Source organism: Dipodomys ordii, unplaced genomic scaffold, assembly GCF_000151885.1.
Source record: "Dipodomys ordii isolate 6190 unplaced genomic scaffold, Dord_2.0 Scaffold164, whole genome shotgun sequence".
Lineage (NCBI taxonomy): Eukaryota > Metazoa > Chordata > Mammalia > Rodentia > Heteromyidae > Dipodomys > Dipodomys ordii.
This window is the reverse complement of record NW_012267380.1, coordinates 2,401,392-2,418,385: the sequence shown is the minus strand read 5'-3', so window position 1 is coordinate 2,418,385 and position 16,994 is coordinate 2,401,392. Positions and strand designations below refer to the sequence as shown.

The following is a 16,994-nucleotide window of genomic DNA, read 5'->3' as shown; positions in this document are numbered from 1 at the left end:
CCCCCCACTCCACCCACCACCACATGGCTAGTCGGCCCTGTCTGAGAAGCTACATAAACCGAGGTGGCCTGGAGGCCTGGCTCAGCTGGGGTGGCGCCAGCCTAGCAAGCAAGAAGTCCTGAGCACAGACTCCAGTCTAGCCGAAGGACATTCATGCTGGCAATTTTCAATGATGCTAGGCTTTCTCTCCTTCTGGGACCAGGAGGAGAGTGCAGGGCTGCGCTGCAGGGGGTGCAGCAGGTCGGGGCTCAGCGCCTGCGCCGCCCCTCATGCTCCCTTCCTCTCCCTGCAGGCGATGGCCAGGTGGACTTCGATGAGTTCATGACGATCCTCGGGCCCAAGCTGGTGTCCTCGGAAGGTCGCGATGGTTTCCTGGGCAACACAATAGACAGCATCTTCTGGCAGGTGAGCGAGCGCGCGCTTCCTCCATGAGGCTACTTCATGGGCACGTGTGTCCGGACAGCTGGGGATGGCTGAGGAAGCTGTATACCTGTACAAGGTTCATGCTGGGCGCTCTTGAGCCAGACTTACCCTCATCCGTTGAGCTGCATGTCCAAGCCCAGGCCCGGGCTGCCTCCTTTGAGCTAGACAGCTGCAGGCCCATGTAAGGTCCGGAGAGTGGCTTGCCTCCCCACGTTCTCCCCTTCTGGCTTGCGTCTGGGACACGTGATTCCCACATCTGAGTCCCCATGCCTGGGGCCCAGCATGCCATGAAGGTGGACCGGGCCTGGGGCCCGGAGGCCCTGGTGGAGGTGCATGGCGGCCAAGCGCTTGGCTCTGCCGGGACTCTGTCCTTGGGTGGCATTAGGTTTTATCGGCAGCACTCTCTTTCTGTCCTGTAGCCTCTCTGCGTTGTAATGATTAGAATGATGACCACTCCCTCATGCTAAGACGTGACTCGTGTTTCCCAGCTGTGGAACAGAGCGGGTGGTTTATGAAGCCTATTGCTGATGTGGAGTTAGATGTATTACCGCCTGGGCATCTGGGACCCTGGACTTGGCATGGTCTCCTTAACTGCTTGGTGTGTTTCTGGTCTTCCACAAAGGCGCTTCTCCGCCCTAGCTAAGGGCTGCGATGGACTTGAATCTCTTATCTTGTGCGTGTAGGTCATCAGTAAATATTGAGTAAGAACTTACAATACAACAATAACCACAGACCCAAGCCAGGGTGCAAAGACCTGGGGTGTCTGGGGAGGGAGACCCACAGCTCCATGCACCAAGGAAAGCACAGAGGACGACACCAGCTCCTGCCTTCCTACCTTGTGGTTGTGGTCAGACATGAGATCACAGGGAGGCAGACAGGACTTTGCAGACCTGAATTCTAAACTGGGCCTGGTGAAGGCTGACTGCCAGAGCTGGATGGCCAGGCGGGTGGGGCGGGGACCCTGGCTGGAGGCCGGGGCTGGAGGTTGAAGTCAAAGGTGGGAGGAAGTCACAGAGGGGGCTGGATGAACAAGGAAGAGTGGAGGGACAGACAGGCCCACACGTGCACACACACATGTCGGTTTCCCACTGGAGCTGAGGGAGTCGGGGAGGAAGCTGCCCTGCCTTGGGATGCCTGGCTGGGGTCTGAGGGTCATCAGCAGGTTCTGCTTTCTGGCGAGAGACACCTGCGGGATCTCTCTCCAGGGACGAGGCCAGGTTGCCATGGAGACAGGCAGGCCCATGCACCTGGACGGTGTGATTGTGATGTGCACCCGAGCTTCACATCATGGAAAACCAGGGCTGCAGAGCCCATAGTCCCCACGGGGCCCAGGGCAGGAAGTCCAAACAGCTTTGGCAGGGAGGCGCTGCCCCTGTGAGGGCGGCTGCAGGCTCGTGGTTGTCTGAGGGCAGGCCTGGAGGGTGGGCTGCAGGCGGCCCTGCTCCCCTGGCAGGACAAGGGTCCTCGGGTCCCAGCTCTGGGACGTCTCCACATCGCTGATTCTGTGTCCTCCTAAGATGGCGGCTTCCCTCCCTCCCGGCGAATGACCCACGAGAGGCCAGCAGGGGCCGTGGTCACCTCGCCCACCTGGCTGCAGAAGTCACTTCCCCATGTCCTGTGGACACAGCGTTGTCCCTGAGTGGCAGACCTGCTGAGATGCATGCTCCTCAGACATCCCTGCCCTGTACCCCACACCATGAGCCACATACCCCAGAACCTCGCCACGAGCCTCACAGCCCCGTGGAGGCCACAGTGGCAGAGGAAAGTGCTGTTCAAGCCCACCAGGCCGCCGTTCACACAGCCTCCTCCTTGTCCTCACGTCCTGCAACGAGTCTGCAGACTTCAGACAGTGGCTGTACAGTGAGAGGATCCTGGGAGGTCAGCCTGACCCGGGGATATTAGAGGCAGTGGGCACATCTGCTAAACTCTCCTCTAAAAGGGGTAGGGTGCAGTCCCTCATTCCCTCGTCCACAGCTGTGTCCAGATCCAGATCTCTTTGCCAGATTGACTTGCTTCCACCCTGGTCATCCAGCCACAGACGTGCTCTGCTCCCCGAGGGCTGTCCACTCCCCCTCCACTAGTGGGCCAGTACACAGGAGATGGTCAGACACCTGCAGATGACCATGGAAAGGATGATGATGAGGGTCACAGGTGATACTGCTGTTCCCGGGGACCGCTCAACACTTCCTGGTCGTTCTGGGGTTTGAATTCAGGGCCCTGCACATACTCAGGAAGTGCTGTACCATTTGAGCCACGCTCCCAGCTCTTTTTTGCATTTCTTAAGCTTCCTTGCCTGTGGTGTCCTTGGGCTGTGATGCTCCTGCAGACTGGGATAACAGGTGTGAGCCACTGGCGCCTGGCTGATGTTTTACATCTAGTTTTTATTTTAAGGGTCAGTTGTTCTGTAGGAGCAGATGCTCCACACATCACAGCTGGTGTCAGCAGACTTCTTCTCTTGCAATATTTTGTCAATATGCCAGTCTGCCAGAGTTCTGGATCCAAACTGGTGCTCACTGTTCTAATCTAATGGGGCTTAGAGACCACTGACAGCCAGGGAGCTCATCCTGATTCCCAGAGTGATCTGACCAAGAGTGAAATGCCAAGTTCACACCTGTGATCCAAGCTACGTGGGAGGATTGCAGTTGGAGACCAGCCTGGGCAAAAACATGAACAAGACTCCCATTCAATCAGCAACTGGACACTGAGGTGCGTGCCTGCCATCCAAGCCATGCAGGAAGCATAAAATAAGAGAATTTTGGATGTCAGGCTGTCTGAGCATCAATGTGGCATGCTTTTTGAAAAATCCTAAAAGCAAGAAAAGCTGGGGTTTTGGCTCACATTGGAGAGCCTGCCTAGCAAATGCAAGGCCTTGAGTTCTCAAAGTGGTTCTAAAAGTGCGGTCCCATGGGAAATGTTAGAAATGCAGATTCCCAGGCCCTACCCTAGATCTGCTGATTCAGAAATTCCAGTGGACAGGATCTCCTCAGTCCCCCGGAGAACAGAGAGAGGCTCACTAAAGTTGAGAACAATCTGAGCATGACAATAGAGAAGAGGGATAAGGTACACTTGAACTCTGAGAGGGATACTTTCCATACACAAATCAAAAGAGTTACATGATGCACAAATCTAAGAGATGCTAAATGAAAAAAATAAGTAGATAGTATTTTACTCCTATAAGAAAATAATAACTCACTATGCTACAAAAAGCAAATTCCTCTGACCAATTTTAATAGTTCATTTGAGTGAAGAAATCAAAGGAGCAACTTGATTCATGAATCTGGAAGCTTCCGGAACCAGTGCAGGATATGACAACTCTGACCTATCATGTGACTTAACATTTATAGGAAATGAAAATGTGACCTAGAAAACAATCTCATTGATGACAGCCTAGCCAGTCATCCAGCCAATCAGTTACAGCCTAGCCAGTTAGGTACACCTAGCCAACTATCTAGCCAATCAACTACAGCCTAGCTAGTAATCAGCCCATCAGTTATGGCTTAGCCAGTCATCTGGCCAATCAGCTACAGCCCAGCTAGTCATCCAGCCAATTAGACACAACCTTGTCTGTTTGTTGTCTTGACCTAACCTGTGCCCTTTCACAGATTTTCTTGTCCATTCTCTGCTGTTGAGGTTGAGAGGAGCTGGCACCCTTGTGTAGAGCTGCTATGGATGTAAGTTGTGTGACTTCCCTAAAACTACTGGGTGATGTTAAGCCACAACTGCTGTGTATTTGTACCATGCAATTAAGAACAGCTCTGTGTCTAGGAATTTGTCATGTAAAAATCAGTCAGAGGTATAGAAAAAATGGGTATTGTACCATTATTTAAAATAATGTTTTCCTTCAAAGTCAGCAGGAAAGTCAAGATTAAATTTATGGTATAATTACATGGCGGCACTATATCTATTATGTATTCATTTATTATGCTTCCCTTTACATGCATTTATATTCATCTAATCCATACCATTTATATTCATAGAGAGAAAGAAATAGAACTTACAATAGGTCTGACAGTCCTTGTTATTACTGACAGGAGTAAAAGTCAGTGTGATGTTTTTTCTTTTTACTTTGTATTTTTTGAAATTCCTCTAAGTAGTATGTTTTGTTGTACTATTACTCAATCAGGTAGACAAAAATCTCTAACAAAATCACATTGCAAATCAGTTGCTCTGATGGCAAATAAAGTGTGAGCAGAGTCATTTCTAGTACAGACACCCATTGTTTACAGACAGGCAGAAAGTTGATGTGGCACCAAGCGGTATAAAGTCAGAATTAATCATCACCTCCAGCGACCAGAGGAGGCGGCATCACTGGAGCTGTCATGTTGAGGCCGCTGTGCTGGTCCTGGGCTGCAGATGGAGCCCAGATTCCGAGGGGCACTAGCCAGGCTGCAGTGGATGGCGGCCGGGGATTTCCAGGCACTGTGCTGGGTGCTCAGGCATTACTCATTGGGGCTGACTCATTGGGGTTGGGAAGGTGGCTCAGTGGTAGAGTGCTTGCCTTGCATGCATGAGGCCCTGGGTTCAATTTCTTCATAAACAAAAAGAAAAAAGCCGGAAGTGGCGCTGTGGCTCAAGTGGTAGAGCGCTAGCCTTGAGCTGAAGAGCTGAGGGACAGCGCCCAGGCCCAGAGTTCAGGCCCCATGACCGGACCCCCCAAAAAAAAAAGAATGCCTGACTCATGGTTCAAGCAGAAAGGAATTCGAAGTCATTTTTTGAAATCCCTTTTAAGTCAATTCACGGCTACCTCTGTGGCGTGATGTCTGGTCTGAGTTGAAAGGTTAGAAGAGGAGAAAGGTAGGACAAGGGATCCCATGATTCAGGACCTTGTGTTTAGGTGAGAACTTCAGAGTCACAGAGAGAGCAGGCATGGATCCGTGTGTGTGTGTGTGCGTGTGTGTGTGTGTGTGTGTGTGTTACTTTTGGAGTTTTCACTCAGAACCTCTTGCTAGGCAGATCTTCTGCCTCTAGAGCCATGCCTCCAGCCCAGTCATGGATTTTCTCAGTTGTTTCTCTTGGGTGCTCTGTTTGCGGTGTCTATAAATTGTGTGATTTCCTTTCTTCCTCCTGGAAATGCATCCCTTAGTTCCTTCTGTGTTGGCTGAGGCCTGCCTGTTGCTCAACATCTATTAGATATTCGTTGTTAGGAACGGACTCTTCTCCAGTAATCTTTTTAAAATCATGAGCAGATATGATAGCTCTTATCAAATACCCTTTGAATCTGTAATGAGAGGATCACGTGGCTCTTTTTGTTTTGGCTTGTTGATATGATGCAGTGCTTCATACATTTCCTAAGATTAAATAATTTTTTCCACAGTCCTAGAACTAATATTAGTTGTCCTGACAGGTCATTTTCTCAATGTAATTTGAATTTATAATGCAATTTCTAAATTTGATTTGCCATTTTGATTTTTTCATGCATATTCATGAATTACAAGTGGCACTGTGTGAGTGTCACCCTTAGTCATCCTGGCGTGATAAAACCCGCGTATGAACTTTATGTCACATGCTATGATCTATACTCACCTGTGATCTGCAGCATGGAGATCGCCAGTCGGAATCTAAGCAGACTTCCTTGTGGACCACTTTGATGTGCTGGCAGACTTGGTTTCCTTTTTGAGATAATGCTTTTGTCAATGCTAAAATTTAATTGCTTTTTTCTTTTTTTAAAGTCTGTTTTGGAAATTTCCATTGTCTTCAAGAATGGCACTCATCCCTCAAAATTACTTAACCTGCTGGGCACCAGTGACTCACACCTGTAATCTATCTGAACTCCAGAAGCTGAGATCCTAGGACTCAGTTTAGAAGACCAGCTCAGGCAGATAAATGTGAGAGACTCTTACTTCCGACTGAACCACCAGAAAGCTGGGAGTGGGGCTGTGGTTCAAGTGGTAGAGCGCCAGCTTTGAGAAAGCTGAGTGAGTGTGTTAGGCCTAAGTCCCAGTCCCCATTTAAAACAATAGCACTCGCTTCTCGATGCTATTGCTTCTCTTAATTGTCACTTTTGTGTTTCCTCGTTTTTCATTAATTGGATACACCAGATGGCTGTCTATTTTAGTGATTTTAGGCAAAAAATATTCTCCTCTGTTTTGTGAGTATTTTCTGCCCCCCCCCATCTAATTTTCTGTTCTGGTGTTTTCTGCTCTCATTCTTATTTCCTGTCTCTGTGTGTTTTTTTCTTAACTATTAATAAATTCTCCTGTTAAATGATTCTTTTATCGAGCTTTTGATTAATTAAATGATTTTGATACTATGGTCTAATTGTGGCAGTTCCCTGTCTTCAGTCCATTGGCCTGGGAAGACATTACAGAGGACTTGGCTTAAGCCCTCACCTTAACTCCTTGGTTCTGCCAGTTACTACCCGAGGTTCAGTGTGGACCCGCCTTGTATGACCTTATAAATCTATGTTTTCTGTCTCCACATGTGGGGCTCCTTGGGATGGAACTGTGGGTGAGGTTCTGTGGGATGGAATTGTCCCCTGGGCCAGTATTGAGTCTGTGACAGTTGCTGGACCTCAGAGTCACATTCTGTCCTCCCCTACCTTTGGTGCCTCTGGCCCATCCTCTCTGTACCGTTTTCCTTTGTCTCTGTGTCTGCATGTCTGACTGACCCATCTGCCTTGCTGTTGGGGGCTCTTGTCTAGTAGGATGTGGAGATGGGGTTAGGGCACAAAACCACTGCTGTTTTGGAGTTTATATCAAGTGGGAAATGGAGAGGGAGAGGGGGGAGAAGGAGAGAGAGAGAGAGAGAGAGAGGGAGAGAGTGCATTTAATCAGTGGGTGATGAACGAGGCACTTCGTGGCTCTGTAGGTTGTGGGCAGGCTGGAATGGCGGGGGCCTTGCTGGGCAGTGCACCTTCTCCAGGAATGTGGAGAGGAGGGATTGAGGTGACCTGTGAACTCAGCCCAGGTGTGGTCTGTATTTTAGGTTCCCAGAGTTCCCAGAGGGGAGGAGTGGGAATGAGGCGGGGGTAGGGTGGAGGGTGGTCTTCCGTGGAGCAGGAGTTTGCCCTGTGGCTGGCCCAAGCCATGAAGCCAGCCATGGAATCTGGGAATGACAGCCTTCATCTGGCGGTCACCACCCCAGATTTTTCAAATTGGGGTGGGTTTTTTTTTTTGCTAGTAAAAAGAATGAATTACGTTAGTCCAATAGCCTCCTCTCAGCATGCTCTTTTCCTGGCAACACTAGGCCCATTTGGTACAGGCAGCAAATAATCTTCCTCTTCTCCCCTTTAGAGTCCAGCTCGGAACACCAGGATGGTTCGGAGTGGCGTTCAGGTGGACGCCAGACATCTTTCTTGCTTCTCTTTTTCATCAAACCAGTTCTTTCTCAGGAGCCTCCTAGCAAGTTTTCCCTTCACCTGCTTAGCCACAGCCCACCCTGGACTGAATCCTAGCTGCAAGGGAGTCACTACCAGAAGGGGGCGGGGCAGGGCGGGGCTCAGTTCATCCGGCTCCCCCCCTCGGCTTGGTCATCACTCAGCCACAACTCCATGTGTGTGTGTGTGTGTGTGTGTGTGTGTGTGTGTGTGTGTGTGTGTGTGTGTGTGTGTGTATGCTTAAAGGAAAAGGGAAGACATGATATATGTTTCTAGGAAAGTGGTCTAAGCAAGTCCTTTATAGATATGACCTTCTAACTCTGTTGTCCATGCCACAGATAAGCAGCTCAGGGGCTCCCTGCCTCTGAGTGAGCTGTTCCGAGGGCGCAGGGGTGCCCTTGCTCTGCGCATTTTGTCGGCTCCTCTTAGGTAACTGCTGTTGTTTTCTTCTTTGTGGAAGGGAACTTGGAAGGCAGCCTGATCCTTTCTTTGTGGAGAACCTGTTTTCACAACCTGCCTGACACCGGCAGTGTGTCTTTATTATTTGCAGCACCTGTTGGGTAGAAGGGGTCTTTGTATTGCTTTCCCAGGCCATGGAGAGCGTGGGGGGCGCAGGCCCAGATCCCCCTTCGCACGGCTTGGAGCGTGGATGTGGTGTGTTCTTCTCCCTCCATCCCCAGGTACATATACCAATGGATGTCTTCCAGATTTGACCTCTGCCTTCTCTCGTCTTCAGTTCCCATGAGATACTCATTATTTTCTTTTTCCTTTCCTTCTTTCCTTTCCTTTTCTTTTCTTCCTTCCCTCCTTCCTTCTCTCCCTCCCTCCCTCCCTCCCTCCTTCCTTCCCCCTTCCTTCCTTCCTTCCTTCCTTCCTTCCTTCCTTCCTTCCTTTCTTCCTTCCTTTCTTCCTTCCTTCCTTTCCTCCTTTCCTCCTTTTTTCCTTTCTTCCTTTCTTTCCTTCTTTTTTTGTTCATCTTGGGTCTTGAATTCTAGGCCTGGATGCTGTCCCTATGCTCTTCAGCTCAAGGCAAGAAACTCTACCACTTGAGCCACAGTGCTACCTCCAGTTTTCTGGTGGTTAATTGGAGATAAGAGTCTCATGGACTTTCCTGCCCAGGCTGGCTTTGATCCTCAGATCTCAGCGTCCTGGGCCAGCGGCACTGACATTTTCTTATTAAACAACAACAACAACAACAAAACTTATGCTGTGTGTATTCTGGGAAGTTGCAAGGCATCTGGCTGGACCTGGAGCCAGTGCTCCCACCCGGCCAGCCCTGCACAGGACTCTCCACTCTGCCTCTCCTTGCTGTGTGACTGTCGGCCCTCTGCTGTGTCTCTCTGAACCCCTGGGTCCTTGGCTTTTACAGACATGTCCACTGTGGAGTGCTGAGGGCTCGAGGCATGTCAGCTGTGGGACACTAGGTGAGGGCAGCTGTTCTCTGGGCGCCCCACGTTTTCTGGTAGAGTCTGTGAGTTGATGTTTGATGTCAGGGCCAGGGGCTGGTCCCTGGTCCGCCCCCACCGCGTAGTTACAGCCACAGTCACCTGCACCATGGGCTCCCTAGCTCCTGTCAGCCTGCTGTGCCTGGGGTGGGGCCCCACTCTTGCTTTTCTTGGGTGCTACTGGGTTTTGAACCCCTGACTTTGTGCTTGCTAGGCAGGTGCTCTACCACATGAGCCAGGCCCCAAGCCCTTTTTGCTTTTGTAGTTTTTCAGATGGGTCTCAAACGCATTCTTGTTGGGGTTGGCCTTAGAGGGTGCCTTCGCCCAGGCCTTCCTCCTAACTGGGATTACAGATGTGTGCCATGACACTGACTGAGTTTTTCCTTTCCTTTGCTCCCTGTCCCCATCTTTAGCTTGAGGGCTGTGCTGTGCCCCTCACAGGGCTGACAGGACTGTGTGGAGCTGTTGCATGGCTGGGCACAGGAGGGGCCTCTGCATCTGCCCCGTGGGGCCACACCACACTGTCTGTCCTCACCAGGCGCTCCTGCTCCTATGTGCCATGGATGTTTGGTGCTGGCTACCTGCGCTTGCCTACCCTGGCTCCCTGCACGCTGAGCCCTGAGCCCCCCCGCCCAGGCCCCACTCTGCCCAGGCTCTGCCCAGACCCTTCTCCACCACCAGCTGCATCCACTGACCCTGAAAAAGAGGAAGGATGGAGGCCAGGCGTCTTTGTTCTGGGAGACCTTGAGAGAGAGGCGGCCCCCAGGCAGCTTAGACTTTTATCTGCCCTGAGGCCAGAGACAGAGCTGAGCAAGCCCTCAAGGCGAGAGATGGAACTGAGTCCCCCTCTGAAGGACCCCTGAGAAGTTACCCACGAGGGTCTCCCTGCAGACCCCTTCCCAGGCCCCTCTGCCCTCAAAGTCAGTGCTCCCCTCCCCCTCTCGCTTCTCCTCCAGCCCTCCAAGGCTCCCCAGGACAGACCCAGTCACCCCAGCTTTGTAGGATCTGAGTTTTCAGCCCTGGTCCCTCCCTCCCCACCAGGCATAGACACCTCCTGGCACCACCTGGTGGGCTCCCTTTGGCCACGTGCCCCTCCCCATCCCCGAACGGGGCACCAAAGCCCAGCTGTGCCTGTGTCCGGCAGGGCCCTGCCTGTTACTCACGGCCTGGCCCCGGCCCAGAGCCCTGGGGAGGCTGAGTCAGCACTGTTTACAGCACAATCAAAGCACTGTCTCAGCTTGTCCTCTTGTCACCTGCCTCAGGGCGGCATCCCACAGTGACCCACGCCAAGGCCCTGGAACCGTCCCTGGGGAGGACTACTGAGCACGCCCAGGAAAAGTGGCTTTACCCAGCATAGCACCTGTGCACAAGGCTTACCACGATCAGCACCACCTCAGATTTCCTTGACCATCGCAGCCTTCACCTGCTTCCCCGCCCCACACGGAGTGTCAGACCAGACCTTGTCCTAAAACCTGACTTAGGTGGCGTAATGCTGTAGCGAGCTAAGCTTTTAGTTTTTATTCAAACCGCATTTAATGATGTATTGTATCCATGGTGATGTATGTGAATACAGATTTGTTCTTGGGGAGACTGGGTTTGAGCCCAGGGCCTTGTGCCCCGGAGACACATCACCTGCCCTTTTCTCCGTCAGTTGCTTTCCAGTTTGGGGTTTTGTTTTTGTGTGTGTGTCAGTTGTGGCATTTGACCCCCCAGGGCCTGGGTGCTTTCCCTGAGACTCTTTGTGCTCAAGGCTAGCGCTCTACCATTTGAGCCACAGCGCCACTTCCAGTTTTTGAGTGGTTAATTGGAGATAAGAGTCTCCCGGGGACCTTTCTGCCTGGGATTGTCTTCAAACCACAACCCTCAGATCTCAGCCTCCTGAGTAGCTAGGGTTATAGGCTTGAACCACCGGTGCCCGACTGGACTGTGATTCACGTGTACCACCCTGCCTAGCTTCCATTGGTTGAGATGGGGGTTCTGCTAACATTTTTCCAGACTGGTCTCAAACGTCAGTCCTCCCATCATCACCTCCCAGTAGCAAGGATTACAGGCGTGAGCCACCATGTCCTACTTAGGTTAGCATAAATGATTTAAAGCGTGGCTCCCAAAGTTCACACACCTGTCTCTCACATAAATGACAGAGCACCTGTATAGCTTACATGCATCTGCCCGCCTTGCGCTAAACCATCTGCAGATGGCACTCATGTACAGCATGGAGCCTGGGCACAAGTGACGTCTGTTCTCCTCACACCATGGCGTTCTGCTGCCTGAGATTAGGATGAAATCCTCTGTGAGGGGCCTCCACACCAGCTGTCACACACCTGTGCTGGGAGTGATCATCCAGCCCAGATCTTCTGGCCCAGGCACTGTCCAGGCACTGCGGTCACACCTGCCCTCTGTGCAGCCCAAGTCCTCCCGGGCCATTCCTCGCAAAGTTGTCACAGAAGTGCCATCTGCCCCCCTGCCCTCGCGGCTCTGGTGTGTGATCCCACCTTGCCCCATGCCCCACCCCTGTTCCCGACTCTGGGGTGCAATAGCATCTTGCCGTGCCCCGCATGCTATGGCTGACCCCGGTGGGGCTGCCTGGACTTGCACCCACTCTCTCTTCCCCGTGCCAACCTGCCTTCTCCATGGCAGCCTGCCTTGGGTGTTCAGGTATGGTGACAGCATGTGGGGTGCCATGCCAGCTGCGTCTGGTGTGGCCCTGACGGAAGCTTGAGCGGGTCTGCCCTAGGCTCGGGGGTAAGTGGGTCCTGCGTCTGGTCACCCGGAAGCAGTCCCTCACCCTTGACACGACCTTCCTTCCTTCATTGACAGGACACAACCTTCATTCTACCGGGCTGGACGTCTGCTGCATTCTCACCTTTCACATTTACACACAGAAGGTCAAAAACATTCCTCGACCAATTGCTTGTGCTTAATAATTGGTGGAACTTTCCTTAGCAAGTCAGCCATGGCTCCCTGTTCCCTACCATCTCCCCCAGCTACTGTCTTTGGTTTATCAGCTCTGTCTTACACATAAGACATGGTTCCATTCTGTTTGTGTTCAGCATGTCTATGTATTTCCCTTGAGTTTGTTTCAGTAATCTGGCGACATAGCTGGATTTTAAAACTTTCAAGCAGATTCCTTTGTCTTAAGCTTGATAAGCGTGACCCATTCTCTCCTGTCTCTTTGTCTGTCTCTCGTGTATGATTCTTGGTGCTTTCAGACTGACTTGTTCTGTTTTTATTTCATGTATTCTGTTTGCTACTGGACAGATTACATTCTTATCTACCAAGTAGGTGACTCCCTCCCTTCTTCACCCCTTTTTCTTTCATGTTCTGGAAGCCATAAATTATATCTTGCTCATTTTAGAAGTTAACCTTGTCTTTAAAATATACATGCTTTAACTATTGGTTTGGTTTTAAAAAAAAAATAAAGTTCAAAGTTAGCAGCGTCTCTGTGGCCTTCCCAGTCCTCATGGCCTTGGCTTTGTTGTCTGTGATGTTGGTGTCCCTTGCAGAGGCCAGGGGAGGGCTGGCCAGGGCCAGGCGAGACTTTGCTCCCTGCCCCTTACTGCTCAGTGCTCAGCCTTGCTGGCCCCAGAGGGGAGCAGCTCTGTGGCCTTTCCTCCTGTGTGCATGGAGAGGTGGCAGTCCATGCACCCAGACCCATCCTCAGCCTCTGTGCAGGGGAAGAGCTGGTGGCATCCCTGGGCTGCCAGGGGGTGTGGTGTCTGGCCTGAGGGCCCTCAAAGGCCTGAGGAATCACCTGGAATATGACAAGACAGATGTGCACACATCCTGTGGGCAGTCCCACCATCTGCACCTTGGCCATTTTGTACAGCCCACTAGGGATGCTGTAAACATCCGAATGGTCCCTGGCAGAGCCACAGACCCACCCCTGCACCTGCTCCATCTCCCCGGGCTCTGGCAACTGCTGCATGGTGTCTGGATGTGGTGAACGCGTGCAGTAGAGGCCGTGTCTTTAGTTCTCCTTTGTGCTGGCCCGTGAGGCACTGCCCAGATGCCTCTCCAGTGTCCAGGTACCCATCACAGTGGCAGGTCTGCCCAGGACACCCCAGGAGTGCCCGGCTGGGCCTGCCCCATAGCTGCCCCCTGTAGTTGTACCGCCTGTGAGCTCACCAACACCCCGTCCTCTCTCCTGGGTCTCGGCAGATGCCTGGCTTGGGAAAAGGGCTTTATTGGTGTGGGCTTTGTTCCCTCAGGTGACACCAGAGCAGCCAGTGTCACTGATAAAATCCCAGGAGGGACCTTGAGCCAAACCTGGGCCCTTTCTTAATGGGTGACATTAGATATGGACACGGGGGGCGGGGCGTGTGTGCACGGCCTTTCCAGATCTCCAACCAAACTCGCCATCAGGAGACACGGTGTCCTCAAAGGCTGCTCCCAGCACCAAGGAGAAGCCACTGGGGTGCAGACACGTGAGAGGCCACCAAGGTGCAGCCACGCGAGAGAAGGAGGAGATCTCAAATACACAAATGTTAAGATGGCTGCTGCTTTTTCCTTTGATCATTTTTTCCTTGTTATTATAAAAGTGGTGTACAGAGGAGTTACAGTCAGGGACAGAGTCCATTTCTTTTTGGACACTGTCACCCCTTCCCTCACTCCCAGTTCTTCTCTCCCATCCCCACCCACGAGTTGTGTAGTTCATTCTCCACATAGTGTCCAGTGAGTACCCCTGCTGCATTTGTTCACCCTTAGTCCCTCCATTTCTGTGCAACCCCCCTTGTCCTCCCAAGGATAGATAAATAAACAAACAAAACAGACAAGAAAACAGCCACAAAGGAAAAAATCTCTTGTTCCCACTCCCTGGAGTTCATTTTGGTGAGTATCTTGTGTGATCAGAGGCACACGGCGTGGCACCTTTGTGTTCCTCCCCTGGGAGCATCCTTCGATGGTTTCACATGTGTGTATAATTCATCGGGTCCTGGTGTATCTTAGATCTAGCTTCCACATATGAGAGAAAACATGTACCATGTGTTTCTCAGAGCTTGGCTTACCTCACTGTATGTGATTGTTCTTGGTAAGATGGCTGGTTTTCCCAGAAAGGGGGCTACCCAGTGAGGCAAAGAGGGGTGAAGGGAAGTTAGTGGGCAGCCTAGGGCTGAGGACAGGAAACTTCAAGAGACAGGCATGTCCCATGAGTCAACTTGACAGGCATTGGATGTGAGTTCTACCAGGGAAGATGGATGGCAGAGGGAATAATGACTGACTTTTAAATTAAGCTTTATTCGTGTGTCTGTGTGTCTGTGTGTGTGTGTGTGTGTGTGTGCGTGTGTGCGCGCACGCGCATGCACACTCCAGTCTCGGGGCTTGAACTCAAGGCCTGGGTTCTGTCCTTGAGCTTTTTTACCTCAAGGCGAATGTTCTACCATTTGAGCCACAGCTTCAGTCACTGCATTTTAGTGGTTTATTGGAGATACGTCATGCCTGAGCTGGCCTTAAACCATGATCCTCAGGTCTCAGCCCCCCCACCCCTACCCCATAGCTAGGATTAAAGGTGTGAGCCACTGCCACTCAGCTTTTTATTCTTTTAAAGAGGGAGACCACGGATCTGGTGTGGCTTGTTTCAAATTGGTGGCACAAGGAAGAACCACCTGCTTTAGTTCCTGCCTCTGTGTCCCTCTGTGGCAGCCCCACCATTGGGAGCAGCTGCCGTCTGTAGACATATCTTTGGGCAGTCCCCTTCCCTCCAAACAATAGAGACCCTGCCAGCAGCTAATTGCTTTGGAGGGAGGCCCAGCTGGCAGGGCGGGTGCTGGCTGTTCCTGCACAGCCCCTGCTCCCCGGTGGGCCACTGGCTGTGCAACACGACCTTCTTTGCCCAGACACAAGATTCCTGCGCCCGCCATTCTGCTTCCCAGAACTGCTTACCCAAATGGGGACCAGGCTGGCATCCTCCCTAATTGCTAATCTGAGCAAAAGTGGTCCAGCCAAGGGGCGGGCAGAGAGCAGAAGCAGGAGTGAGGCTGTGTACCAGGCTGGGACCGGCTCCTCCCCCAGGTGCCCAAAGGTTCCTTTCAAAGGACAGCAGGGCCCAAGACAAGGATGTCAGCCTCTATACAGCCCTGGCTGATGGTGCAGATGTTGTCTCTTAGGCCTGGCCTGCTCACGGCCACTTGTCCTTAGGCCTGGCCTGCTCACGGCCACTGTCCCTTAGGCCTGGCTGCCACATGCTCCCCAGATACAGCCATTCCGTGGCACAGCTCTGTCTTACCACAAGAGTGACTGAAATTCATAAAGAGGACTTGTTTTTGCTGTCTACATATTTAATTGAACTATACCAAGTCAGACGCTGTAGAGAGGACCAGCCTGGGTTAGATAGAAATAGCTCATGGTTTAGGCATTCTCGAGAAATGAGTCTTTATTACTGCATCTCCCCTATAGTCTATTTGTTGTTTTATTGTTTGTTTGTTTATCTAAGGTAATTGCAACTGTGGCTTTCTAAAAGTGTTTTTAAATGGCAGCTCTGGGACATGTGGGTAATTAGAATCCTTTTCATCCCCTCAATTAAACTGCCAAAGTCCCTCACACTTCTTCTCTCCTAAGTTACTTAAACATAGCCGTGTAAATTTTGTTTATCCTCTTTGCTTGGTCAGGCAGCATTTTTTGCTGGGATAATGAAGACACAGTCTTAGGGCCCTGTCGCATCGAATTATAAACTTTACCTTTGCCAAGATTCATAATGAATGTTTGTAAGTGACAAATGATGCAGGGACTTGGGAAACTCACTCAGCTTTCAGGATCACAGCTGGTGCTCTACCGCTCAGGCCATGTCTCTAGGCCTGCTTTTTGTGCTTGTTAATTGAAGATGGAGTCTGGCCAACTTTTCTGTCCAGGTTGGCCTGGAATCTCAGTGCTCCAGGTCTGAGCCTCCTGAGTAGCTGAGATGGCAGGTGGGATCCACCGCGCTCGGCACAACTCTGGTGTTCAAAGCCTGCAGCCTGAGCAAGGCACAGACACAGGTCTGCTCTCTGCACGTGGTGGAGGCTGCTGGACTCTGGCTCAGGGACCATTATTACCTATCGGCACATCCTCATTTCTGTGTTGTGAGCATGGGAAACATGGAATGCTTGGAGCAGAAGTCAGTTTTGAGGCAGTACGGTTGTCAAGCACAGTTTTCAAAGGTTTGTTGTGCAATTGCTTGTGTGGATGCTGTGGACATCAAGGAGAACGGATGGTCAAACTGCCTGGGCAGCGCCCTGGACTGAGAGGCCTTGGGGATGAGCAAAGCCTCTCAGGGTGTGTCCATGTGCTGCTTCCACAGTCAGACCATCTGGGATTGGACCCAAGGCATGACCAATGTATTAGTCTGTTGGGAGATTCATAATTGGGATTATTGGCTGTGATGGGAAGTTGGAGGAGGCGGGTCATGGGGTGTGTCCTTGGAATCTTGTTGGAGGAAGTGGGTCGGAGTCTTATCCCTGGAGACTGTTTGGAGGAAGCAGGTGGGGGACATGTGTCTAGGTCCTGGTTGGAGGAATTGGGGTGGAGGTTAGGGGGCTTGTGCTTTCCTGTGTCCTGCTCTCTGCCTCCTGGCTGCCATAGTGTAAACTACTCCCTTGCATTTGACCTCAATGATGCAAATACAGTGTTGGCACCTGCTCTCCAGTAGTGTCTACCCAGTGTGTGTGTGTGTGTGTGTGTGTGTGTGTGTGTGTGTGATCTGAGCCCGATGCAGTGGGTATGTTTGTGAGTGAGAGAGAGAGATCTGAGGCCCGTGCGATGTGTGTGTGTGTGTGTGTGTGTGAGAGAGAGAGAGAGAGAGAGATCTGAGGCCCATGCAGTGGATATGTGTGTGATCTGAG

General features: G+C 51.5%; 1 protein-coding gene across 3 annotated transcripts in view; it reads left to right on the top strand.

Annotated features, from left to right (window-relative positions):
* Caln1 (calneuron 1) overlaps nucleotides 1–16,994 on the top strand; it is a 148,321-nt gene that overhangs the window by 104,884 nt on the left and 26,443 nt on the right. For all 3 annotated transcript variants that reach the window (XM_013033198.1, XM_013033200.1, XM_013033199.1), the window contains one exon: nucleotides 293–405. In XM_013033198.1, the coding sequence (XP_012888652.1) occupies nucleotides 293–405 (113 nt within the window). The remainder of the gene's footprint in view (nucleotides 1–292; nucleotides 406–16,994) is intronic.